This window comes from Danio rerio, chromosome 19 (assembly GCF_052040795.2).
Source record: "Danio rerio strain M-AB ecotype USA chromosome 19, GRCz13ab, whole genome shotgun sequence".
Classification (NCBI taxonomy): domain Eukaryota; kingdom Metazoa; phylum Chordata; class Actinopteri; order Cypriniformes; family Danionidae; genus Danio; species Danio rerio.
In genome coordinates, this window is record NC_141039.2 from 27088755 (window position 1) to 27115358 (window position 26604).

General features: G+C 40.8%; 1 protein-coding gene across 1 annotated transcript; it reads right to left on the bottom strand.

Moving 5' to 3' along the window:
• Positions 1 to 1668: 1668 nt before the first annotated feature.
• On the bottom strand, positions 1669 to 14493 carry xkr8.2 (XK related 8, tandem duplicate 2). The gene is made up of 3 exons (XM_087295808.1): positions 12294 to 14493; positions 10664 to 10857; positions 1669 to 2760 (listed from the first exon to the last, which is right to left on the bottom strand). The coding sequence occupies exons 1-3, from the start codon at positions 12599 to 12601 to the stop codon at positions 2072 to 2074; spliced, it is 1191 nt and encodes a 396-aa protein (XP_087151934.1). The 5' UTR covers positions 12602 to 14493; the 3' UTR covers positions 1669 to 2071.
• Between the last annotated feature and the right edge of the window lie 12111 nt (positions 14494 to 26604).

The following is a 26604-nucleotide window of genomic DNA, read 5'->3' on the forward strand; positions in this document are numbered from 1 at the left end:
AAAGATTTTAGGAGAATTCAGAATGAATCAAAACATAACACTATATTTTCCAAATGTAAGTGTATCATGCCAATTACAAATCAAATAATAAAATGCCAATTCAGAAATGTACAACATCAATTATTCAAAGATAAATCCAAGAGTTATAAATGGATAAAGTACGTTGCAGCATATAAGACTCAGATGCAAAAGCTCAGAGACTCAGGACGTACTCACACTATGTACAGTTGCCCTGAACCAGGCGGATGCACTATTGCATCCTCTCCTCCAAGGGCCCACTCTCACGCTGCGTTTTAAGCATCCGTACCCAAGCCCACTTTCGTCATTATAGTGTGACGTACTCAAAATAAACAGTAAGAGCTGCGTTAAGCCCAGGGATCCGTTCTTCGTACGTGGATTACTCAGTTAGCTGGGTTTGGATATTGACGATTTGACACGATCCAGGATCGTTTCGTTCTTCAAAGCTGATCCGAGAGTTGTTGTCATGGCAACAGTTCTGCTAGGTCAAACCTGATCGGGAGCAGGTTCAATTCATATAAACAGGATTAGATTGGCTTAGTTCAAGCAAAGATAATACAGAAAGTATGTTCCGAATTCTGATATTTTCTTACAGTAGTAGTTATATACACTTGGGAAATTGGTACATATTTTTTAACTATATATATATAAAGTTATAGTCATTAATGAAATAAATTAAGTTATACATATTAATAAAACTTATGCAATCTGCACCCTCGAAATGAAAGTACAAAGACTCACCTGGTGGTGCAAAGAGAAAACTTATTTATATGAACTTTTTAGATCGCTTTAGTACAAATTGTGTGTAATAGAAATGCACAATATGTGACTTTTTTAAAAGCAATATTACATTACAGCAGTCATAAACATGTTTTCATTGTTAATATGCCAGTGATTTGATGCTTCACAAAAGTTGCAGACGCCTTTACCAATATTAAAATGCTTTTGTAAACAACCAGTTATTTTTTACACCGAAAAAAAAACGGCTACTATAATTAAGAAAATCTTTTCTAAATGTAGAACTAAATACACTGATTTGCATTGAAATACATGATGAATACACTTGACACATGAAAGTGGAAAGCCTGCAGCTCACAACAAACTATTGCGTGTCATATTTAACAAACCGTTTACTGTTAATTTGATTTTTTTGACATTTAAAAAGTTCTAGCTCCGCAATTGCTAAGAAACAGTCAGAAATACACAATATAAGCTTTTATGCAGTGTAATTATGAGGTGAGGTAAAAGTTACCTCCATATTCTAGTTAAACTATTTTTGTAAAAAAAAAAATTTTGTACTATTTTGTAAAAAGTTGATACTAAACCAATTATTGTTAAGTATTGTTAATAGTTCTAACGCTTTACTTTTAAAATGATAGGACAATTAAATTGCATTAAAAGGCTGGTTTGCAGTTTACAATCCAAAGCGGCAGCTCAAAGTATGAGCATCAATTTATTGGGGTGTTATGCATTGAATCATTTATTATGACAACTTTTGAAAATATTTTGAGTTGTGTTGAAAAAAAAAGTGTGAATAATGTTACCCCTGAATGTGACAAACATGCTTTTGACAAAGTTGTGTTAGCTCAAATTGTGAACTTTCAGTAACAACTCATGATCATAAAGCTGGACAACAAGAGGTCCATAATCTGAATTTTTATGTGAAATGTTTATTGTGTTTAAGGTTTTGACAATGGCACACTTGGCTCAAGATCTGGAATACATCTGTAACTACACTGCTGAAGCAAATACACATAATTCTCCAAATCTGTTCTAACACTAACCATATCATATCTAAACAACAATAACAAAATGTTTTGCAAAACAACATAATAGTTCATCTTTTTTTATACAAGTACATGGTATTTAAAAAACACAAAGGTGAGACCATCATGTTTAAATGATCTAAAATACTTTTTTAGCTAAATGTTTTTTGTAATAAAAAAAAAAAAATTATAAAAAAAAAGGAATTTTCTGTGTTATACATTATTATAGATTTGGGAAAAGAATGAGTGATGTTGGAAAGATGTGTGAAGGGAAATAAAATGTTTAACTAGAAGAAATTAGCAGCCAAAGTCCTGCTTCTCTTGACAGCTCCAGTGACAGGTGGAGAAGGACCTTCATCTGTAATTGCAGGCGACCCTGCATTGTCTGAAATTGCTGTAATGGGTTCAGCTATTTTGTTTTTGTCACAGGTAGGATGAAACCATCTGTAGTATATTATTTCCACTAGAATTCCAATCACATACAAACCCAGTAGTGTTGGAACCACTATATAAGGATTTAACATACTCCAACAGTCTGCATACTCAACCACCTTCCAGCACCAGAAGCCCAGTAGCATAATCGTGTCCAAACCCATGAGACTATAATAAACGACACTCTTTAATTTTATACTTCCTTCAGACACGTTAAACCAGCTGAAGTACCAGATGAGTCCAACAGTAGCTCTGTAAAGCCATTCCCAATGTCTTTTCATTAGATCTGTTTTCTGGCTCCAGGCCACCAAAACCAGCACCATCCACGAAGATAGAAAATGAGCAGTGATGTAGCACGGAAATACACTGGAGAAGAGCGCCAGAGCGGCCACACGGGGAATCATCAGCAGAAAGTTCCACAGGAAGTAGAAAGCAGTCGAGGTCCATCTCATCTTGTGTTTATCTTCAAGAAAAGCACGCATGCCGCGGTGGTACGTGGTAACAGTACTGGCAATTGAGGCCACTGATGAGAGGAGTTTCAAACCTGAGATGAAAAGACCATTGCAGGTTATTAACAATATCACACAAGCAAGTGGGCCATTCTTCTGAATTCACAAGTAAAGCAGTTAAAGAGATAATTCACAAGAGATTTAATTTCTGTCATCATTTACTCAGCCTCTACCTGATCCAAACCCATCTGACTTTCTTTCTTCTGCTGAACATATAGGTACAGAATGAATATCCATTGTATTTTTAGGTGTCTGTAGATGTCAATGGCTGCTGGTGTTCAACAGTCTTTAAATTTTTTTTTAATCTCAATCTGAGGATAAACACCTGAGGATGTGGGGTCCAGCCAGTTAGTCCAAAGACATTGTCTACTGGTGGACAGAAGTTCTCTGCATGTTCGGTCTTTCTAGTGCACAATGTTGATTTACTTTAATTTTAACTCAAATCTGACTCCAATTTTAGTTTGAGGTGGTTTAGACTATTAATATATTCATCCTCGTTTTATCTGACATCACTTATAAAACATTGATAAGATTATTATGTTTCTTTTAATATTACTTTAGATTATGATTGAATATTCTGTTCCATTGATTATTTTATATTATTCTCGTTTATTTGGATTCCTATAACATCCCGGGTCTTGTACCGGCCGAGTATACAATCTCTTAAGCTTAAGCATGTCAGTCTTGGTCATTAAACAGAGGTGACTCACCATAATTCTAAAAAGGCTGAACCCTGCTTCTTCAGATTAGAATATTTTTTGTGTGGTCCCCATAGATGTCAGGGTTCTGCCACTCTAGTCTTGTGAATTCTTGTTTTGGTGGCCGAATCTGGACACTGGCCCTGTCTTGTCCTGTTTCTGTCATTGGGTGTGTCTCTGTGTGTGCGTGCGCCATCGTGGGTGTGCGCAGGGCATGCGCGCTCCCGCTTGATGCGGCCGCGCAGGCTCTGCCTGCCTCGGACGCGCGTGCTCTTGTACTCATGTTTGTGTTTTTGTCTGTCTGCAGCGTGGTGTTTTATTCCCAGCGTCTCAGTCCAGTTGGTTTCGGTTTTGGTCGACGCTGGAATGAAACATGCATGCTGCGTGTGTGAGTGCACGGTGAGTGCTTTTATTCATTGTGCTCGTGTCTTGCGTTCAGTCTTCTGTTGGTGTTGTTTAGCACGTGATATATGTTTACATGTACCGCGTGCTTGTGATGTCATGGACATGCAGTTAATGAGCTCTCATTGGCTGCCTGTTCTAGTCTCGTTTTATGTGAGCACATGGCTTGTGTTGTCTCTCTGTGTCATGCGCTCTACCGTTTATTGTACAGGGCTGGCAGGACAAAGCAGGACTGGAAACAACAAGACAGAAATATTGACGACAAACTGGCACAGAACAACAGACATAAGGGGATTATATGGAGGACTAAATTAACACACAAACAGATGAACATAATTAACTAATAATGGGTTAACAAGGAGGGTGGGACTAGATCAAGTTTGTTTTTGCCTTTTATTCATGTTTTCCCCCTCGGGGTAGTTTGCTTTTGCTTTTTTGTTTTATTTGTATTTTATAATAAATCCTTAATTATCTGCAATTAGGTCCTCGCTCCTTTTCCCCCTCACCTGACCATGACAATAGATCTGCTATCTAATAAATCAAAGCAAAACTGTTTAATCATACCATAATCATTACCAGAGGTGGGTAGTAACGAGTTACATTTACTTCGTTACATTCACTTGAGTAAAATTGTTGGGTAAAGTGTACTTTTTGAGTACATTTAAATATGAGTACTTTTACTCAAGTAAATTATTAGAGAAAAATCAGTACTCTTACTTCGTTACATTTCGCGGCGTTCCTCCATTACTGTCAAATGATAATAAAAAAAGATCCATATGTTTTGCGCCTGTGTGTTGAATGATGGCTGACGAGGGAGACGTGCGAGTTATATTGCAGCCACGCCATGGCCATTTGCGGTTCCGAGAAGGACGATCATGCTGTCTGTGTAGTGATTTTATCGGACCAGGTCACCCGGCCTCAAGTTCAGTCTGTTTTCACTCCAAGCCGTCAACAAGAATAGTCTGACAATGCGATGCATGCTGTACATCAACTGACATAACAGCATATACATAAATTCCAGCTCCAAGCTGAAAAAAAGTGGTGGTAAGTGTCAAAATTATTCCAATTTGAACCTTATTCATGGTAACTATGCAGGCCCATAGCCAGAGGGGTTCGGGTGGTTGGAAAAACTCACCCCTCAATGACAAAGATCCAGAATTTGTCCCATACATGTGCTCATTTGTCTTATTTTGACTGCTATGTCATCGTAAATAGTAAAATTAATACTCTAAAAAAGGCTTTAAGACCAAGCAAAATGCTATATTAAAATTAATTTGAAAACTAATTCGGCTATTTTTGTTATCCATGAATTTTCAATCAAATCAAATGTACTTTTTTACAAGAGAGGCTAGAAAAAAATGTGAAGCTATTTTATTATTATTATGTTTTATTTTTTTATTATTTAAATAGTCAAATTCTGACTGAGGACAGTTAAATGTTCTGGCCAGGTTGTAGGCTAAAGCTACAGTTTTTAATTTAAAACCTTAACAGATTCCTATTTTTTCTAATGATTTTTGATCTAATACATTTGTATTTTAAAAATAAGTATTTAATTATCTTTCTTTATTCTAAATCTTTAGAAAATATTTTGGTACATTAAATGTGTCATTATAATGATGACCTAACAGGCTAATCCAGCTAAAATAGTGCTTAAAATGTCACTAAAATACAGTATTTAAATCTCATACATTGTAAATTAGGTGAATAACTGCAAAAAGTTCAACATTTTGAGAAAAAGACCCCTTATAAAAGGCTGGCTACGGGTCTGCTTTGAGATAACCAAGTAGCTGTTTAATGGAATAACAGATTATCCCAGTAAATTTTAGTCATTCATATTCCCAGACATGGGTTGCGACTGGAAGGGCATCCTCTGCGTAAAAATGTGCTGGATAAGTTGGCGATTCATTCCGCTGTGGCGACCCCGGATTAACAAGGGACTAAGCCGATAAAAGAAAATGAATGAATATTACTCAGTCAGGCTGTTAATCATTAAACATATAACATTTAAACGTTATTTTTAACATAAAATCATAAAATGGTGTTTATATGTTTATATATATATATATATATATATATATATATATATATATATATATATATATATGTATATGTATATAATCATTCATTCATTCATTAATTCATTTTCTTGTCAGCCTAGTCCCTTTATTATTCCGGGGTCGCCACAGCAGAATGAACCGCAAACTTATCCTGCAAGTTTTTATCCAGAAGATGCCCTTCCAGCCGTAACCCATCTCTGGGAAACATCCAAACACACATTCACACACACACTCACGGACACGCCAACTGACCCAGTTGAGGCTCAAACCAGCAACCTTCTTGCTGTGAGGCGACAGCACTACCTACTGCGCCACCGCATCAACCTATATATATATATATATATATATATATATATATATATATATATATATATATATATATATATATATATATATATATATGTATATATATAATTAAAAGTAACTAAGTAACTAATTACTTAAGTAATTTTTTCATAAGGTAATTTTTTACTCTTACTCTTACTTTTACGATTGTTACTTTTATTTATACTTGAGTAAAATTTTCGGCAAGTACTTGTACTCTTACTTGAGTACAGATTTTGGATACTCTACCCACCTCTGATCATTACTATAGAACCAATTTAATTTATTAGTAACTTTGAGTAATCACCATATGATGTAAGTAGTATTATAAGTTTAGAGATGAAGGCCTACCCACATTTGATTGGTCTCAACATTACTTTGTTGTTCTAAATAGAAAACCCATTATTGGCCTTTAACAGTCTAAGTATACTTGAATTAATGCCAATGTGTTAGTTTGAGCTCTAAGAACATCGTATAGCGTGCCACGCTGCTCCGTCTACTATGTTTTAGTCCATTACTAACCTCTACAGTGGCTTGTGGTGTTATGGATTTAATGTAATCTACTAGAGATAATAACATTAAGGGCTCTATTTTGACGATCCATACGCAAAGTGCAAAGCGAAGGGCACAAACGCATTAAGGGTTTGTCAGAATTCACTTTTGCTAATATAGGGATGGAAAAATCCGCTTTGCGCCGTGGCGCATGGTCTAAAAGTGTTGAAATTACTTTCTTAATGAGTTATAGGTGTGTTTTGAAAATAAACCAATCAGAGCCCCATCTCCCATTCCCTTTAAGAGTCAGTTGCGTCGTAACATAGCGCATTTGTTATTTACATGTCGTACTTTTTGAGTGGAAAAAACTGAACACTTCACTAGAGAGAAAACATCTAAGAGAAAACAACGAGAATGAGAGATGAGCCTCCTCATTGTTTACTTTCGCTTTCACTCTCGTGGATAGGGAAACTTCTTGTACGTACAGACATCCATTAGCCTATAAATAATTAATTTGATTGTTAAGCGCAAAGATTTGTTTCAAAACTATTTCTGAATTCTGTTCTAATTTCCAGCAAACGAATAAATGAACATTAATAACGTAGTGGGTTCAAAAAAGTTATTTCCTAATATACATGCTATGCCCCATATGGTCTAAATAAAACCTGACAGGTGGACAAATCTAAGCTTGTTTTTTATAATAAATAATACTGCTAACAATAATAACATTTTACAAAAACAAATTGTTATAAATAAACTGAAAAAGCCCCCTGAAATGAAGAAGGCATGAAAGTATGGTTGGGACAAACATATGTGTATATATAGTATATAGACCATCATATTGGGGTGATATAAACACACCCAGTCCTTTTTTTTTTCAATTTAACAAAATAAAAACGGTGGACCAATTAGAGAGGTTTTCAGACCGACCGCAACTTTACGTAGGAGTGCGTTCCCCCCGCCCACCGAATTGATTGACAGCTGCGTTCATTAACATGTTCCGGTACTCACGTGTATATGTCAACAAGACCAGGCAGACATACGCAAAGCAACCGGGAATAAAAGCTCTGGGGTCAGTTCTTCGTACGTGGATTACTCAGTTAGCTGGATTTGGATATTGACGATTTGACACGATTCAGGATCGTTTCGTTCTTCAAAGCTGATCCGAGAGTTGTTGTCATAGCAACAGTTCTGCTAGGTCAAACCTGATCGGGAACAGGTTCAATTCAAATAAACAGGATTAGATCGGCTCAGTTCAAGCAAAGATAATACAGAAAGTATGTTCCGAATTCTGATATTTTCTTACAGTAGTAGTTATATACTTGGGAAAATGGTACATATTTTTTAACTATATATATAAAGTTATAGTTATTAATAAAATAAATAAAGTTATACATATTAATAAAACTTATGCAATCTGCACCCTCGAAATGAAAGTACAAAGACTCACCTGGTGGTGCAAAGAGAAAACTTATTTATATGAACTTTTTAGATCGCTTTAGTACAAATTGTGTATAATAGAAATGCACAATATGTGACTTTTTTTTAAAGCAATAATACATTTATGCAGTCATTAACATGTTTTGATAGTTAATATGCCAGTGTTTTGATGCTTCACAAAAGTTCCAGACGACTTTACCAATATTAAAATGCTTTTGTAAACATCCAGTCATTCTTTACACCGATTAAAAAAACGGCTACTATAATAAAGGAAATATTTTCTAAATGTGAAACTAAATACACTGATTTGCATTGAAATACATGATGAATACTCTTGACACATGAAAGTGTAAAGCCTGCAGCTCACAAAAAATGTGGAAGGTTATCGCGTGTCATATTTAACAAACCGTTTACTGCTAATTTGATGTAATTTTGCTCACATGGATAATTGAATATTAATCAGATGATGTCATTACGCTGCTGTGCCATCAGCCAATCGCTGCATTGCTGATCATGATTTCGAGGATCGATAGATCTGTCCTTCACAACACACACAGCGATCTCAGATCAGTTTATCCAGACATTCTAATGTGATTCGCGAACTTGTTTGAAGAACCAAATTAGCGAGAGATCAGTTATCGAGATTAAAAGATCCAGGATCTGCCAAATAATCTTAGATCATTTAAGCGAGGTACGAAGAACGGACCCCTGTTCTGTTCGCTAGGATCAGCAATCATCATCAAATGTGACTAAGAGTAAGTTTCACATGTTTAAATTGTTTTAAAACAGTGCACGTGTGTAATTAATTACAGCGATTTACGTCATCAGCACAGCCGCGTGTCAGAACAATTATAAAAGAAGACGCTTCAATCCTGGTTTGTGGAAGTTTATTTTGTACATTAGCATAACAGATATCCACACAGCAGTGGAGGTTAGCCTGTTTCCTGTCACATTTGAGTACAAAAACAGTGCTAAGCGCGCTCTGTCTGTCTGTCTGCCTGTGTGTGTGTGTGTGTGTGTGTGTCAGGTATGGTGTGCGTGTGTATCTCTCTGTGTGTGTGTGCATGAACTTTGTAACGATATTGTGTGTGACTCAATGCAACTTCACAACAAATTCTGATTAGTAAAGATTAGTTCTTACTGTAGTATTTCTCACAAACGCTACGTGAGACCTTCTTCTTTTAAGTCTGTCTGTTGTCTGACGCAGGCGAGGGAGGAGATTAAAGCACACGGGAAGGCACGTAGAAACAGTAGGCGGGCAGAACTCGGCTTAAAGGCACAGTACAACAAAACCACCCCCTGTTAGAAATGTGTATAAAACAGCATCTTGTAAAAGGTATAATGAAAAATCTGATATCTGATCAAAGATAAATGAAAGATTAAAAAATGCATACCTGACTTCAAAATATACATAGCATGGAGCATTAGAGCGCCACACTATGGGCTGATCTAGTTATAGAATTGTGCCGAACATTTAGAAACTTCCCCTTAAGTAGTAAATTCAAGAAACCCCTTGAGGAAAGGGGTGTGTCAAAGAACAAAAGGCATTTGCATTTAGTGGAAGAGTTTCTGCCTATAGTAACGATTGATGACCAACTAAACTTCTCTGACCACACCTCTAAAACTGCTCGATCGTGCAGATTCGCACTCTACAACATCAGAAAGATCCGACCCTTCCTATCTGAACATGCAGCTCAACTCCTTGTTCAAGCTCTTGTTCTTGCCAGACTGGACTATTGCAACTCTCTACCAGCAGGAAGAAAAACGCTTTCCCTAGCGCTCCGCTCAATCTGCCCAGTTGGTGGAATGAACTCCCTAACTGCATCAGAATGGCAGAGTCACTCGCTGTCTTTAAAAAGCGACTAAAAACTCAACTATTTATTCTCCACTTTCCTTACTAATATGCAACTACCTCTCTGACTCCTCAACTAACTACAAAAAAAAAATAATAATACATTACTAATGCTTTCCTTCTTAGACTTTACACACCTGAAACTTGCCTACAGCACTTATTCATTGTTGCTCTTGTACTTGTGTAAATTGCTTCCTTGTCCTCATTTGTAAGTCGCTTTGGATAAAAGTGTCTACTAAATGACTAAATGTAAATGTAGGAAAGGCACACCCTTCACAGTGGTTCAAAAGATACCGGAAGTTATATATCTATTGTTTTGATTATGTCTATTTCTGAGGGAATGGGACCATATTGTACCAGTCACACTGAGACACTTCAAATGATATCAAACATGATAGATAAAGTCACTTGGATTATTATAGAACATTCACACTTTAAAATGACTATTCTGTGTGAGTACAGTAGAGGGGGTGTGTGAACTGGGGTTGCATGGATGCTTAAAATGTAAATGAAGGAAAGGAGAAGAGCTAGTTTTTCTCGCATTCCCACCTGCTGGGTTGTGGAGCCAATTGTCTCTGTGTTTTTAGCTCATGTTTGAATTGTCAAAGACATTAAAATATTTGTGGTATATAATATTACATTAATGAAAAAAAGATCTGGATTTGAAACAGACCTGTAAAAATCTCAAACTCTCCTCTTTGTAGAGTTAAAGTCATCATGAGTATTAGCTGCGGAGCACTTTCAGAAAACGCCTCAAATAGACGAAGCATCTGAAGATCATGGCTCAAGTACACAGTTACACCCTCGGTGAAAGTATTAGTCTGACGAATAAAATGCGTCGTCGAGATCTCCATCAGCCCAGTATACCTGTGAAACAAGGTAGTGAGCACTTTACAACAGCCAACAATGATGCCATTTAAACCCATTAAAACAAGTTTACTTTCTGGACTTTTTTTTAAACTAATAATATCAAACTGTTACTATTATTAGGGTATTTTTGAAATTATGGGTGTGTAAAATACTTGAATAATTTTATCTGCATTGTTATTCTATATTATATGTAACATAAACATATTTTTAATGTACAAAAACATGGTTTCTGTAGATCTCACTAAATTTAAGACTTTTTTTTTTTTTTTTTTTTACACATTTTTAAGACCATTATGAATTAAATTTAAATACAAGGCTAAATGCTAAAGGTTTTTTTTTTTTTTTTTTGTATTCCAGTTGGAAAAGATCTTCACTTGACCATTCAAAAAATTATTATAATTTAATAAATTTAATAATAATTTAATAATAAACATACATATAGGTCAGGTCAGTATCCTCAGCAATAAATAAATATATAACATTTAAACGAATATTACTATAATAAAAGAAACTAAATGCTATTTGTAAATAAAAAGTTAAAAGTTTTATTCAGATGGATTGTTGATGATTGTGTTAATGGTTAGATTAGGCAGCTATACATGAACAATGGAAATATAAGACCTGTTTAAAAAAAGATTTAAGACCTACAACACAATATTTTTGTAGATTTAACACTTTTAAATACCTAAATATTTGCTTAAGAGGTTTAAGACTTTTTAAGTCTATCCCGAGAAATAATAAATAAACAGATTTAAATACATGACCTACGAGTTTTAATATAGAATTTACATGACATTATTTAAGTCGACTCTAAATTATTTTTAGATTCAGATGTACACATATTATTCTTATTCAATGGGCTATATGCACACAGACTTTTAATTTTCAGCTCAATCTCTTCTGGTGAACTGTCACGCCATTACAAATTCACCACATTTAAGATCTGATTTCTTTAAAAATCAGTGATCTTCACTTTGTGACTGAGATATGATTTAGAGTGAGTATCAGTCCGGACAAGAAGCACCACATTATATTTCATTTTCTGTGCCATGTCTTAAAAATATGGATATTTATTTTACCCCAGTTTTTTCATTGTTTTGGAGCTAGCCAGCTGCTTCTGATGTCTTTCATTGCGTTTTACGCTTGAACAACTAAATAATTGTCTATTTAATTGATTGCATTTAAATTACAATAGAACATTGGTGCTGTGAAAGGAACCTTATGAACTTGAAAATAGTCACATAAACCTTTCATCATAAGCTTATCGTTGGCTGAAAAACACTACTGTGCATATACCCCATTGAAGATGATCTTAAGTATTTTGAAATTCATTTCAGGAATTCTTGTTCAGGAATATATATTTTTACAATTAAGATATAGTGTGCTTCTTTTTTTCAAAACCGTTGTAACTGAAATGCAGATCTGTCACATACCTGAGGTAAACACCAAGCTGTAGAAAGTGTAATGGTTTGATCAATTTTTTTTTCTTTGCAAATTTCTCCACCTTAGTTTCAAGCTCATGCAGAGAGTCAGAGTACCAGACCCAACTGAATATCTGTAATAGCACTGAGGAGCCCAGTAGAAAAAAGATCATCAGCCCCATAGACACATAATTCTCCTGCTGATAAAGTGACACAACAGTCAAGATGTCCATTACTATATCCAGCAGGAAAAATATCAATCCCACCCAAGAAAACAGATATTCCCATAAAGAGTAATGAAAAGGGAAGCTCTCCTCCATGATTCAGTTCAGTGCAAGAAACCTTATGGTGACAGTGTAAACAGGCTTCCCGTTTTTATACACTTGAACAGAGCAGAAACAGAAAGTAACCTTTGGACCCATGCCTAAACTCCTCCCTGTTTTTGAATAAGCCATATGTTGATATGTGGTGTTTGACGCAACCTAAACATTTGAACAGGCTTGCATGAAATTTCAAGTGTTCCAACCTAAAGGCAAATACTCAGAGGACATCACCTTATAGAAGTTCCAAAAAATAAGCAGTGATTCTTAGACACAAACAAAAATGTCATGATAAATTGCATTCCTGTAGTTGACATTTTGCACATGAGTAGCCTTTACAAAAAGTACATCTATTCTGCCACTTTGTCAGACAGCTAATATTCAGCACAATATCAACTTCATGTGTTAAATCTGGCACTTTTTTTGTTGTTTTCTGCGCATTTACAGTTTTAAATGTTTAAATTTAGCTTGTTAATAGTCTTGATTTTTCCGTGTCTGTGGCAATTATAATTCCACATGAAATCCTATAGATGGAGGGCATAAAACTCCCAATACCTACAATACCGAAATCTACAATTATATCACTTATTGAAGTCAAAAAATGTCTCCTGTGATTTTTTCCCATGTGATGTTTAACAGTGCAAGGAATTTTTCTATAGTATTTGCTATAATATTTTTTCATCTGGAGAAAGGTTTTATTTTGACTAGAACTACAGGCCTTTTTTATTTTAATGTGAATATTATGAGCCCCCTTGAGCAATATTTTTTGATTATCTACAGAAAAAAACATCATTATACAATGATTTGCCTGATTACAATAACTTGCCTAGTTAACATAATTTGCCAGTAGTTAAGTCTTTAAATGTCTCATAAAGCTGAATACTAGTTCCTTGAAAATATAGAGGAATGAACCACCAACTTATCCAGCATATATTTCACATAGCAGATGCCCTTCCAGCTGCGACCCATCCCTGGGAAACATCCATACACACTCATTCACACAAATACACTACAAACAATTTTAGCTTGCATAAGTCACTTGTACTGCATGTCTTTAGACTTGTGGGGAAAACCACAGCACCCGTAGAACACCCATGCAAACATGGCGAGAAAAAGCAAACTCCAAACAGTAAGGCCAACTGACCCAGCCGAGACTCAAACCAGTGACCTTCTTGCTGTGAGGTGACAGCACTACCTACTGCGCCATCACAGTGCCATACTGTCATTATGGCAAAAAAAATTTTTTTTTTTAAATTATTGTTTCAAAATGGGCTCAACGGTGGCACAGTGGGTAGCATGTTCGCCTCACAGCAAGAAAGTTGCTGGTTCGAGTCTTGGCTGGGTCAGCTGGCGTTTATGTGTTATAACACCTATAAAGTGTGTTAAAACACAGATAGACTAGGAAAAATTCTACGTGGGATGTGTGCTCACAATTCTGAACAATATCTTATGCATATAAACATCAGACATCCCCTAGACTATTTAGAGCTGACTCCAGACTTGTGAAAAGGATCCACAATCAAATAGAACACACACACTTAAGAGTACAATCTGTTTCTTCCCCAAGGCTGTGTACTCTCAACCGTTTTTTTTTTTTTTTTTCTCAAAACTGGTTATAAACCGGTATTATGTACATTCAGGCAGTTAAATCCATACTACACAGAGTCTATCTTAAAAAAAGTAGAATCACTTTAAAAGAATTAACCGTAAAAATAGCTAAATCACTTTAGACCATTTTAGTATTAACTCATAGAAATAACAGAAGAAACAGTTGCTCCCAGTCCTCAGCCCTCAGTTCCACTGAAGGTCTCCGTGACTTCTGACCTAGTTTGGGGGCTCCTGACAATAGTTTTAAAGAGACAGGCAAATGCACTAAACATTCTTATATTAAGCAATGTTTTAACTTATTCATTAGTTAAAATCAATTTAAAGTTAAATTTTCAAAAATTAAATTTAATAAAAATAATGAGAAGGATGATGAGGAAAGGACAAACGTTGATTCATGCTGCGATGGATTGGAAGGTATAAAATATGCTGAAATAAACTTAAATTAGACTTTCAGTTTTGATTGTACAGATAAGATCAATACATCAATCGAATCTGTTAGGTGTCTACTTTTTGTTGTGTACACTCACAACAACAATCTTGTGTGCTTTTGCAAAACAAGGAAAACTAACAGAGTAGGTATTCTCTCCTTTCTCTCTGAACTGCTTTTAGAAGCGCATCAGTAAAATGCGCTAAAACTCCACCTACAAAACACACCTACACGAAACATGTATTCCTAGAAAGCTTGAGTGTCTATTTTTAAATGCAGCTAGGCATGTTGAAAACAAACATTGCTTGATAAAGTAATCAGTATGAAACCAACGCTATGTCTAGTTTATCAGTCTGATGTTATAGTTTTAATGTGACCACGCCCACGAGACATTGTTATTACAAGCATCTGAAGACTGCAGACTGTGGTCAGAAAAACACGTCACTAAAATGAAAGGAAACTCAGCAAATACTCAACATAGATGATGGTTTATGACATCTGTATAAAGCTTGATATGTCTACTTGTGCAATAACCAATTGAAGTCGAAAACAAATGATCTCGTTATATGTAATCCGTATAAAAGAAAGGATTCTTCTATATCGCCTCATTACAGCTAACGTGATCCCGCCTCTCAGTCAGCACACTGTTCATATGTACATTTCCAGATGTGAAAACAACAGTGGTAAAGGACCAGTGGCAAAGAGCTAAAGTAGATAAGAAGTGCTCCGAGTTTGATCATTAATGCGAGTAATGTTGGTCTGTGTCATGCCGACAATAATCCTGCGTCTGTCAGTCTCCGCTTATGTCAAGAAGAAGGCCAGGGGTTACAGTGAAATACTACCTTTTTTCCTGCGCTCCTCCCTATCACAAGGTACATGCCTGCAAGGCTACATTTCTAAGTGTCCTTTGTAAGTTTATTCTTTAAATCATTTCTGTGAATGCAGAATGAGAGATGATAACTTGCGCCAAAGGCTGTTGTGATGCGCGTGACTGTTTAAAACGCGTGCGCACTCCCTTTTTCTTGCCTGAAATTGTGCCTGGAAAAGCAACTGATGTGATCAGTTCTCTTTCAAATAGACTAGACAAAATGTTATGCTCATGCACCAGACAGTCTTGCTGTTTTCAAGAGCTACCGAACTGGTTACTTCGCTTTAAGTGAAGTTTATTTTATAAACTAATTTCGAGAGGAGTACATGATTATGATTGAACACGGCTGGTTCTGCATTAGCATGCATGATCCACCAATCAGGCCATTCCTTACCCACTATAAAGAGCCAGGGTTTTTTCACTAGTCATCTTCAATTTGAAGAATCCCCCCTTCCACCCCTACCTTTTCACCTTTCCCTCCATAGGGCAGCACGGTGGCCCAGTGACTAGCACTGTCGCCTCACAGCAAGAACGTCACCGGTTCTAGTTCCTTAACAGGCCGGTGGTCGTTTCTGTGTGTAGTTTGCATGTTCTTCCCGTGCTTCCGTGGCTCTCTCCCGTGACAGCATGCCAAACTTGCTTATAATCAATCATCAGCTAAGTGTGAACTCTTGAAACATTCTTTGAACAGATTATTAATTGGCCTAACGTTAACCGTGTGTGTGTGTGATCAAACATTGCTTGAAAAAGTAATCAGTATGAAACCAACGCTATGTCTAGTTTATCAGTCTGATCTCATTAGTTTAAATGCGACCATGCCCACGAGACATTGTTATTACAAGTGTCTGAAGACGCGTGCAGACTGTGGTCAGAAAAACACGTCACTAAAATGAAAGGAAACTCAGCAAATACTCAACAAAGATGATGATTTATGATATCGATATAAAGCTTGATATGTCTACTTGTCCAATAACCAATTCAAGTCGAAAACAAATCATCTCGTTATATGTAATCCATATAAAAGTAAGGATTCTCCTATATCGCTTCATTACAGCTAACGTGATCCCGCCTCTCAGTGAGCACTCTGTTCATATGTACATTTCCTGATGTGAAAACAACAGTGGTAAAGGACCAGTGGCAAAGAGCTAAAGTAGATAAGAAGTGCTCCGAGTTTGCTCAGTAATGCGAGTAAATTGTTGGTCTGTGTCATGCCGACAATAATCCTGCGTCTGTCAGTGTCCGCTGATGTCAAGAAGAAGGCCAGGGGCGCCAAAGGCTGTTGTGATGCGTGTGACTGTTTAAAAAACGTGCGCGCTCCCTTTTTCTTCCCTGAAATTGTGACTAAAAACGCACCTGATGTGATCAGTTTTCTTTCAAATAGACTAGACAAAACGTTTATTTAGTCACCCTTTATGTACTCAGGTATATTAAATAAATGCTTAACACAATCAATTTTTTTGCATTTTTTGTGTAATTGCTCCATGAGTTTGACATCCAATGACTTAAAATCTGACCAAAACCTACTGAAATGCAGTGCTTAACAAATAACTACAATATCAACAAAGAAACATAATTCAGCATCAAACATTAATAATTTCACATTTTCAAAGTAGCACTGTCATGTTACCTCATAGCATGACAAACAATGCTCTCTACTGATCTGTAACACAAAAGTAAATGATCCCTTCTCTCACTAAATGTTTGTTAAAGCAATTAACAATGACCCTTAACAATGAAATCACAATAAAATAATGATATAACATCTAAACACAAAATGCAATTTAATCAAATAAAATTTAAAAGCAATCATTTCAATACTTTTCACATCTGAAGTTTGCATCACTTTTGTAATACATATAACAGTTTTGCACTTTTCAACATCTAAAACAGCAACACTCCTACTTACAGCAGAGGGGAATGCTGCATTCCTGCATATTTCTGTTAAACACAAAATAAGATGACTTTCACAGTATTTGCTTTTCTTACAACTGAAGGTAATGTCAAAATATCTTCTTTTGTGTTCAAAAGAAAAAAACTCCTAAAGGTTATGAACCAATTGAGTGGGAGTAAATAGTGAGTATATTTTAATTTTTTGAGTAAACTGTCCCTTTAAGACCTTTGAGTGGTTGATTAAGTAGCATTTCTTGAACTATTTTAGCTCTCTAAATCAGAACTTCAGAGGAACATGAAACAATGAATAATAATAAAAAACATGAAAAACCTCTATTTTGAAGCCAAGATCTGGACATGTAACACAGTCTCAACACATAAGAAAAATAAGTATTCCGTTGGCCTCCAAGGTGCAAAAGTACAGTGGGTAAATCCCGTATTAAAAGTTTCAAAGAAAAAAAAGCAAGAGTGCAGACCTTGGCATCAGTGTCATCAGTCGGTGGAAATATATCTTTTAGGGCATTCTTGTCTAGTTTTCAATGTCATTCCAGTTGTTTGAACCCTGTAGGCCAGAGGTGCTCAAACTCAGTCCTGGAGGACCAGTGTCTTGCAAAGTTTAGTTCCAACCCCAATCAGACACACTTGGGCTGGCTAATCAAGCTCTAACTAGGCTTTCTAAAAACATCTGTGCAGGTGTGTTGAGGCAAGTTGGAGCTAAAATCTGCAGGACGCTGGCCCTCCAAGACCGAGTTTGGACACCCCTGCTGTGGGCAAACAGTGAATGTCCTATTCACTGAAAAATTTTAATTTTAAGTGCTTGAATCTTTAGGGACAGCTTGCTGCCATCTATGATTATACACAGTATGATTATAGTCTGAGAAATAATCACGGTTTCACGGTTATCACAATTATTATGCATTCATTAATTTCAAACCTCGCTAGTTTAGAAAATAAGATGAAAACTAATTAATACAGCACAAAGTGAAGTTTCACAAACTAATTTCGAGAGGAGCACGTGATATGATTGACTGCAGCTGGCCACTCATCTACACACATTACCTAGCCAGTCAGATTGATCCAAACTCACTATAAGTAGCCTACTTAGAACTACTCCCTTATCTTCGGTTTTCCGAAGAAACATTCGAGGTTACTAAAGTAACCCTTCATTCCCCGAGGAGGGGAACGGAAGCACTATAAGTGGATTTGATGTTCTAAATCCACGTATGTGAGGATTCAGTTCAGAAGCCGCTCGTCTGAAAGAGTATTGAACGGGCCAATGAAAGCAATGAATTGGCAGCGCAAGCTTGCGCAGGTGTGCTACATCGCCAATTAACTGAGCATATAAGCACACCTAGCGCCAGCAAACGCTATCCTTTTTAAGCTGAAGAGACTTTTAACAGCTAAGGGACAGTCATTATGGCGATGGAGTATAGTGCTTCCGTTCCCCTCCTCGGGGAACGAAGTGTTACTTTAGTAACCTTGAACGTTCCCCTTCGGGGGGAACTTCAGCACAATAAGTGGATTTGATGTTCTAAATCCACGTATGGGAGCCCATTGAAAGCGCCATAATGACTGCACCTTACCAACACCCACCATGAGAGGGCAGTCAGGCAAGCGTGACGCACCCAAATCATGAGAGGCGCGGTCCTCCAACGTGCCCTTGGCCCTAACTTATCCCCACTTCAAAAGAAGCTTTACGGAATAGGTATATTTTTTTGGGAGTCGCTAGCGTCTAGATAATTCTAGGAATATACGACAGTACGTTGGGAAGCGTGCCATCCCAGTAGGGAGGACGCTGCGGAGACCATCCGCACCCAATAGGGAAACAACTGGAATACATATGGACTAACACTGAGAAGGGGGAGTGCGCATAAGAAGGTGGTTAGCGGATAGGGAAAGCACGGATCCACCCAGAGGGGGGAACTTAACTGTGGCGGAAAAGCATATGGAGATCACCAGCGGGGATCGGCCATAGCAGGCACCTGTACCCAAAAACGCGGGCTGACCAGCGGGCAGACCTAACGTAGTGGGCCAACGAGTGACTCCTCCGCTGAGTCAGTGCTGGGGGCCTCGGAGGAATCTGCAGGGCTCACCGAATGGGGAACTTTACTGACAGACAGGAGGGTGCACATCTCTCCGTGTTAGGGAAAAAAGGCACCGCAAGCGTGCTACAACACCCACCGAGTTGTTTCCTCAATCACCAAAGGTCCCTAGCACCCTTGAGGAAACCGGCTCCACTCGCAGATTATAAAACCTTGCAAATGTGTTGGGTGTCGCCCAGCCCGCAGCTCTACAAATGTCTGTTAAAGAAGCGCCGCGCGCACACGCCCAAGAGGATGCAACGCTCCGAGTAGAGTGCGCACGCACTCCCGGGCACTGACCTCTGCTCAAATAAGCACATGAAATGGCCTCCACAATCCAGTGGGATAAACGTTGTTTAGACACGGCACTTCCCTGCTGCCGTCCACTATAACAGACAAAGAGCTGCTCAGAAGATCTAAAGTACTGAGTACAGTCCACATAAATGCGCAGAGCGCGAGCTATACAAAATAAGGAAAGGGCTGGGTCTGCCTCCTCCGGGGGCAGTGCTTGCAGGGTTACTACCTGATGTCTAAAGGGAGTGGTAGGAACTTTGGGCACATAACCCGGACGGGGTCTCAGGATAACGTGAGAAAAATCCGGCCCGAATTCCAGGCACGAGTCACTGACCTAAAATGCCTCCAGGTCCCCGACCCTCTTAATGGAGGCCAACGCGACCAGCAGAGCTGTCTTCAGGATACTGTATCGAGTGGCTCGAAGGGATCAAATCGCAGGCTCGTGAGAACGAGGGCGAGATCCCAAGAGGGCGTGAGAGGGGGGCAAGTTGGATTAATTCGCCTAGCGCCTCTGAGGAACCGGATGATGAGGTTATGCTTTCCCACGGTGCCGCCAGTCACCGCCTCGTAGAGGGGGCTCTAGCCTGAGTGATGGTATCGACCACCACGGGCGGCAGGTTACCTAAGTCTTCCTCGCGTCTATGGACCACACGTGGAGGTTCCAGAGATCGGGGCGAGGGTGCAAGACGGTGCCTTGTCCCTGAGAAAGTAGGTCCTCTCTCAAAGGGATGTGCCATGGGAGGGCCGTCGCGGGGAGGGAGAGCTCTGATATCCAGGTCCGGTAGGGCCAGAGGGGCGCAACTAACAGAACCTGTTCCTCGTCCTCCCTGACCTTGCACAGTAACTGCGCGATCAGGCTCACTGGGGGAAACGCATACTTGCGTATGCCCCGAGGCCAGCTGTGGGCCGTGCCGAGAGAGGAATGACTGGAACACTGCCAACAGCTCTAGGCGATTGATATGCCAATGCAGCTGGGCACCTACCCACAGGCTCGCAGCTGCATGCCCGCGACACACGGCTCCCCAGCCTGTGCTGGAAGCATCTGTTGAGACAACAACATGACTGGATGCCTGTCCCAGAGGCACACCGGCCTGCAGAAACGAGGGGTCATTCCAGGGGCTGAGGGTGCGGCGACACAGCACAGTAACAGAGACTCGGTGTGTGCCCGCATGCCATGCGCGTCTTGGAACTCAATCTTGAAGCCAGTGCTGAAGTGGTCTCATATGGAGCAATCCGAGCGGCGTTACCACCGCAGCAGAAGCCATATGCCCCAGGAGCCTCTGAAAATATTTCAGTGGGACCACTAATTTGCTGTCGAGCTCCCTCAGACAGTTCAGCAGCAGGCGAGCGTGCTCTCCGGAGAGGCGCGCTACCATGGTGACCGAGTCCAGCTCCATTCCGAGAAAAGAGATCCTCTGCACCAGGGCGAGTTTGCTCTTTTCCCAGTTGACCTGCAACCCCAATAGGCGGAGATGCCGGAGCACCTCGTCTCTGTGCGCAGTCAATTGCTCCCGAGAGTGGGCTAAAATCAGCCAGTCGTCGAGATAATTGAGTACGCGGATGCCCGCGAGCCACAGGGGCGCTAGGGCACCCTCCGCGAGTTTGGTGAAGACCCGCAGAGACAGAGAGAGCCCGAAGGGGAGGACCTTGTACTGCCATGCTCGACCTTCGAACGCAAACCGCAGAAACTGACGGTGGCGTGGAAGAATGGAGACATGAAAATACTCGTCCTTCACGTCTATGGCTGCAAACCAATCCTGAGGACGAACGCATCGGAGGATGCGCCTCTGCGTAAGCATTCTGAACGACAGCTTGTGAAGGCAGCGATTCAAAATGCGCAGATCTAGGATTGGCCGTGACCCACCGCTCTTTTTGGGTACGATGAAGTACGGGCTGTAAAACCCGCTCTCCATCTCGGCTGGAGGTACCGGCTCGATTGCACCCTTCGCCAGGAGGGCAGCAATCTCCTCTCGCAAGACAGGGGCGGACAGAGGGTTGACCCTGGTGAAATACACGCCCGTGAACTTGGGAGGCCGTTTCGAGAACTGTAGTTCGTAGCCGAGTCTGATTGTGCGTATGAGCCACCGCGAGGGACTGGCCCGCGCTAACCAGGCAGGCAGAGCCCTCGCTAATGACGTCATCGCAGCAATCATTGACGCACCCGCGGAGGGGCAGCGCGGAGCGGGTGTGCTGATCCGGGGAGTGCGAGGGTCTCACAGAAGAGCTGGAGGAGAGCGATTCGCTCAGGCTCCACACCCTGACTCCGGAGAGGGAGCTTTGGGGCTGGGAGAAGGGAGACCGTCCCCCCAGCACCCGAGAGCTGCTGGCGGAGCATGCAGACCCTGCGAGCTGAGAGGCAGCGCGTCCCAGACTGGCAGGGCTTGAGCTGTCACATCCGGGGAAGGGGAAAATGCTCTTTGTTCGAAACTTTGGTGGCACTGAAAAGTACCGTTGGAATATGGGCCCCGCCCTCCAGCGGGAAAAGAGCAAGTCTCCTCTTCTCCGGATGGCCTGTCTCAGGGACGCTTCGCGGTCCGTTTACCGGACTTAGCGGTGCCCTGGGCAGGAGGGGCTACCGGCTTTCGGCGTGCTCGAGGCATCGGGGGCGGGGCATCGGCCGTTGGCGGGCACCCTCGGCGAGGAGCAGCGGAGGTGGATGGCTCAACAGGGGATGGAGCGGGCTTACGGCCCCACCGATAGATGACATTGCCCATCGCATCCGACTGCTCCTTCACTGCCTTGAACTCCTGGGTGAATTCACCAACGGTGTCGCCGAACAGGCCAGCCTGGGATATGGGCGAGTCAAGAAAGCGAACTTTGTCAACATCGCGCATATCTGCCAGGTTTAGCCAGAGGTGGCGTTCCTGGACCACAAGTGTGGACATCGTCTTCCCCAGTGCGCACGCGGCGGACTTAGTGGTCCGGAGAGCATAGTCGGTCGCCGTGCGCAGCTCGTGTAACAAGCCTGGGTTAGACCCACCCTCGTGCAGCTCGGCCAGCGCCTGCGCTTGGTAGCGCTGGTAAGTGGCCATCGCGTGCAAGGCGGAAGCTGCCTGGCCCGCAGCCAGCAGCTCTAGCTCCGAGGGAGGCAGATAACCTACAGGCTTTGGACGGGAGACGGGGCGGACCGCGCAAAGCGGGGGCGCCACGCGGACAAAGATTGACCGCAATGGCGCGCTCCACCTGCGGGATCGCCTCATATCCCCTGGCAGCTCCACCATCCAGGGTGGTGAGGGCGGAGGCGGACGCAGTGCGGGCAGAGAAAGGTGCCCTCCAGGACTGCGTGAGCCTACTGTGCACTTCCGGGAAGAAGGGGACGAGAGGCTTCAAAGGCTTTGTCTTTTGGTCCTCTACGTAACACCCATCTAGTCGGTCCGGCAGCGGGGCTGGGGGATGAACCATCTCCAACCCGACGGCCGAAGCAGCCCGAGAAAGCACGGCCAACATGTCCGCTTCAGGATCCGTTTTGACGGCGCTCGCTTGCCCAGAGGGGGCGAGCGGGTCCGGATCATCGTCGGACAATGAAAGCCCACCCTCCGATGCTGCGGAGGACATCTGATCTCCGGTGTCAGCGAGCGTGAGAGCTACCATCTGATTAGACGGATCACTCCCAGTACCCGAAGCTTGGATGGAGCACTTGGAGGAGCGAGAAGTCCGCGAGCCCTTAGGCGGCGGATTATCTCTCGCTGGAGCCCTCAGATCTGCCCGAGCGCCCGCTGCAGAGCAGGAGGCGACTGGGGTGGCTCGCTCTCTTACGAAAGCTAACCGTGATCTCAACTGCGCAACGGTCATGGCATCGCAGTGACAACATGAACCGCCCCCGAGCACCACATTAACATGCTGGACCCCCAAACATGTAATGCAGTGATCGTGCCCATCATCCGGAGCCAGGAAACCCCCGCAACCAGAAACGCACAGTCAGAGCGCCATCCTGAAAAGGACGTGCTGCACGACTGTGTTGCTCTTTTAGGATGCTTTGCAGCAATATGCACCGCTCTTGGAGGACCGGACCCAAAGGGACGCCAGGCAAGGGAGAAACCCAGCTCGACCGTCTGCCGCTGCGTGGACTCGCTCTGGACCGGGAGACAATCGTTTGCTCGAAGTGGCTGTAGATCAGCAGGAGGAACCCTCATGAACTCGATCAGAAAAGTCTCTGAAGCGAAAAGGATAGCGTTTGCTGGCGCCAGGTGTGCTTATATGCTCAGTTAATTGGCGATGCAGCACACCTGCGCAAGCTTGCGCTGCCAATTCATTGCTTTTATTGGCCCGTTCAATACTCTTTCAGACTCTTTCAGACAATACTCTTTTCAGACGAATCCTCCCATACGTGGATTTAGAACATCAAATCCACTTATAGTGCTGAAGTTCCCCCCGAAGGGGAACCCCCTATCCACCCCTTCCACCCTTTCCTCCTTTAACAGGGGGAGCTCTCGCGAACCACCTGATCTCGTACTCCCCTCACATGCTCTATGGACCAGGCGGGAGCCCTGGGCTCAACTATCTCCGAGCTCAGAGTTCTCTCCCGGGGCAGCATCCCAAACCTGCTAACTTGCTAACAGTTGTCAAACAATATCTAAGTGTGAACTCTTAAAATAATATATAAAAAAAAAAAAACAATAGTAAATTTCTTTCTTTGTGCTTAAAATAAGTGAATGTTTTTGACATTTAAACAAATAATTTTACACTGTAAATAAATGACAGAACTATAAATAAATGAAAATAAGAATAAATAATATAAAACAGTATTCGTCTAATGCAGGGCTTGAAATTGCCAGTGATCCCAACTTTTAAAAAATTAGGAGCACCCACCAAAAATTAATAAACACTACTGCAACTTTTTATATATTAACAGATTTATTGTATTTGAAAACAACATCAATTAGGACTAACAAAAAACAGAAACAACTATCTAACTAATGCTGTGATGACTTGTTGATATTTGCACAATAATTCCAAATTAAAAAATAATTAAAATTGCAGTAAGAAATGTTTATATTGCACTATTGTTTTATATGCTGGTGAATTTAATAAACAGAAAGAATGAACAAAAGAAAGGAGGAAAAGTCTCACTTCTGCACCTCATAAAAAGTTTTGGTTTAGGTTTGGTCAGTCTCGTTATGCTCTGATTTTCATAAACCTAAATTTTTTAACTTAGTAAAGGCGTGCTTCTTTGGCGATAATGTGTACAGTGTTAGATTTTACATTTAGCACTGAATGTGAGGTGAATGCAACGCATCTAGATTCAGGCTATTAAACAGCTGATCCACTCCGAGTCTTTTAGAGCCCTCTCTAAAATCACTCGGTTGATCTCGGCTGGTGGATTAACATTCACTACATGATCGCTCTTATCGGCGGATTCGGTGCCATTAATAATAACTCTAAATGAATTTGCAAACCTTTGTACTTTTTATGTACTGCTTCTTCCTCAGATTCCAGCTACAAAAGCCCCCCTGTCATCCCAACGAGGTGCCCCTGAAAAGCGTGAGTGTGCTGCATTGTGTGCGCGTCCCTCCCTATATTTTACAGTCTGTGATCCCTCCAGTGGAAATAATGAACTTGCACGAGCTTGCCTTAGTTAATAGCCTCAGTCATAGATAATGTAGTGTGTGTGGTTATTATTCACAGTGACAAACTAGTGCACAGTTTAGGGCCTACTCACACTATGCCATCCGTACCGTGCCCAGGCCCATTTCCCAGATCGTTTGAGAAGTGTGAGTGCGCTGAATCGGGCTCAAGCACGGCTCACTTGGCCAGCCCTGGGCCGGTTGGAAGAGGTGTGAGTGCAATACACACCAAAGCCCGAAACTGAAAGCGAGACATGACTTTTAAGGGACTGTTTCATATGGATTTATTAATCATTCTTACTGTTCAGTGAATGCAAACTGCCGTAGTTTATTAAAGACGCAAACCCCTCACTGCACGACAGCTGCGCACCTTCAGCAGACCTCCTCATTCCTGCAGCACGAGGGCTTTATGATTATGAGCGCAAAAAGTGGCGGATCTGTTCGGCGAAATATCTGACTGCATGTCACCACATCCCTAAGGACTGTTTGGCGAAATATTTTACTGCATGTCACTGCATATCAAACAACTGAAACGATATAACTAGAGAAATCTCTACTGTGCTGCTGAGTGAAAGCGCTTCTCACTGAACAGCTCAGCAGCGATGACGTAAGCGTGCCGAGGCCCGATTGTGGCATGAGTGCGGGCCATTGGGGAGACGGGAAAGGGGACAAGCGTGCTTTGGCCCGGTTCGTGCCTAGTGTGAGTATGGCCTTAGTTGCAGCAGTGACAAATTAAAGCAAAGTTAATAGTGAAACCGGTTAATTGCTGCATCCCTTCTTGAGGATAGCAAAAGTTGAGAGCGTAGATCAGCCCAAAGAGAATTCCTTAGTACCAGCACCTTCCTTTTTCCTTCACAAAAATCCCCAAACTGATCTCAGAAATTCTTGCTTCTGCTACTTCAGGGTTGCTGTCCTAAAATAAACAAGCAAATAAATATTAGATAATTTAATAATAATAAATGAATAAAACATTAATACTTTTAGGTTTCAGTTAAATACTGGCAACATTCAGACTGTCAATGTATACAAACCTCGAATTCTTTGACAGCTGTTGTCATGTCCTCATTGAGATACACACATACACGGTATGACATAATCTCACTTGATGTGTGTCACCATGCTAAAAATTAGACAAAAGTATATGTAACCCTAGTGAAATATTTAAATAATTATTTATAAAATTATCTAGAGTAGTATAATAATATTATTATTATATCTACAAGTCTTTAGTAACATACTGTAATGAACAAAATAAATTTCATAAATGTAGT

What these genes read in the sequence shown, in the direction of transcription:
- xkr8.2 (XM_087295808.1), bottom strand. Translation starts at nt 12,601, where the DNA reads ATGGAGGAGAGCTTCCCTTTTCATTACTCTTTATGGGAATATCTGTTT. An exon ending in CAGCTTGGTGTTTACCTCAG is followed by an intron (nt 10,858 to 12,293) that starts GTATGTGACAGA and finishes CTTGTTTCACAG; the next exon opens with GTATACTGGGCTGATGGAGA. An exon ending in AGAGTTTGAGATTTTTACAG is followed by an intron (nt 2,761 to 10,663) that starts GTCTGTTTCAAA and finishes TTTTCATCTCAG; the next exon opens with GTTTGAAACTCCTCTCATCA.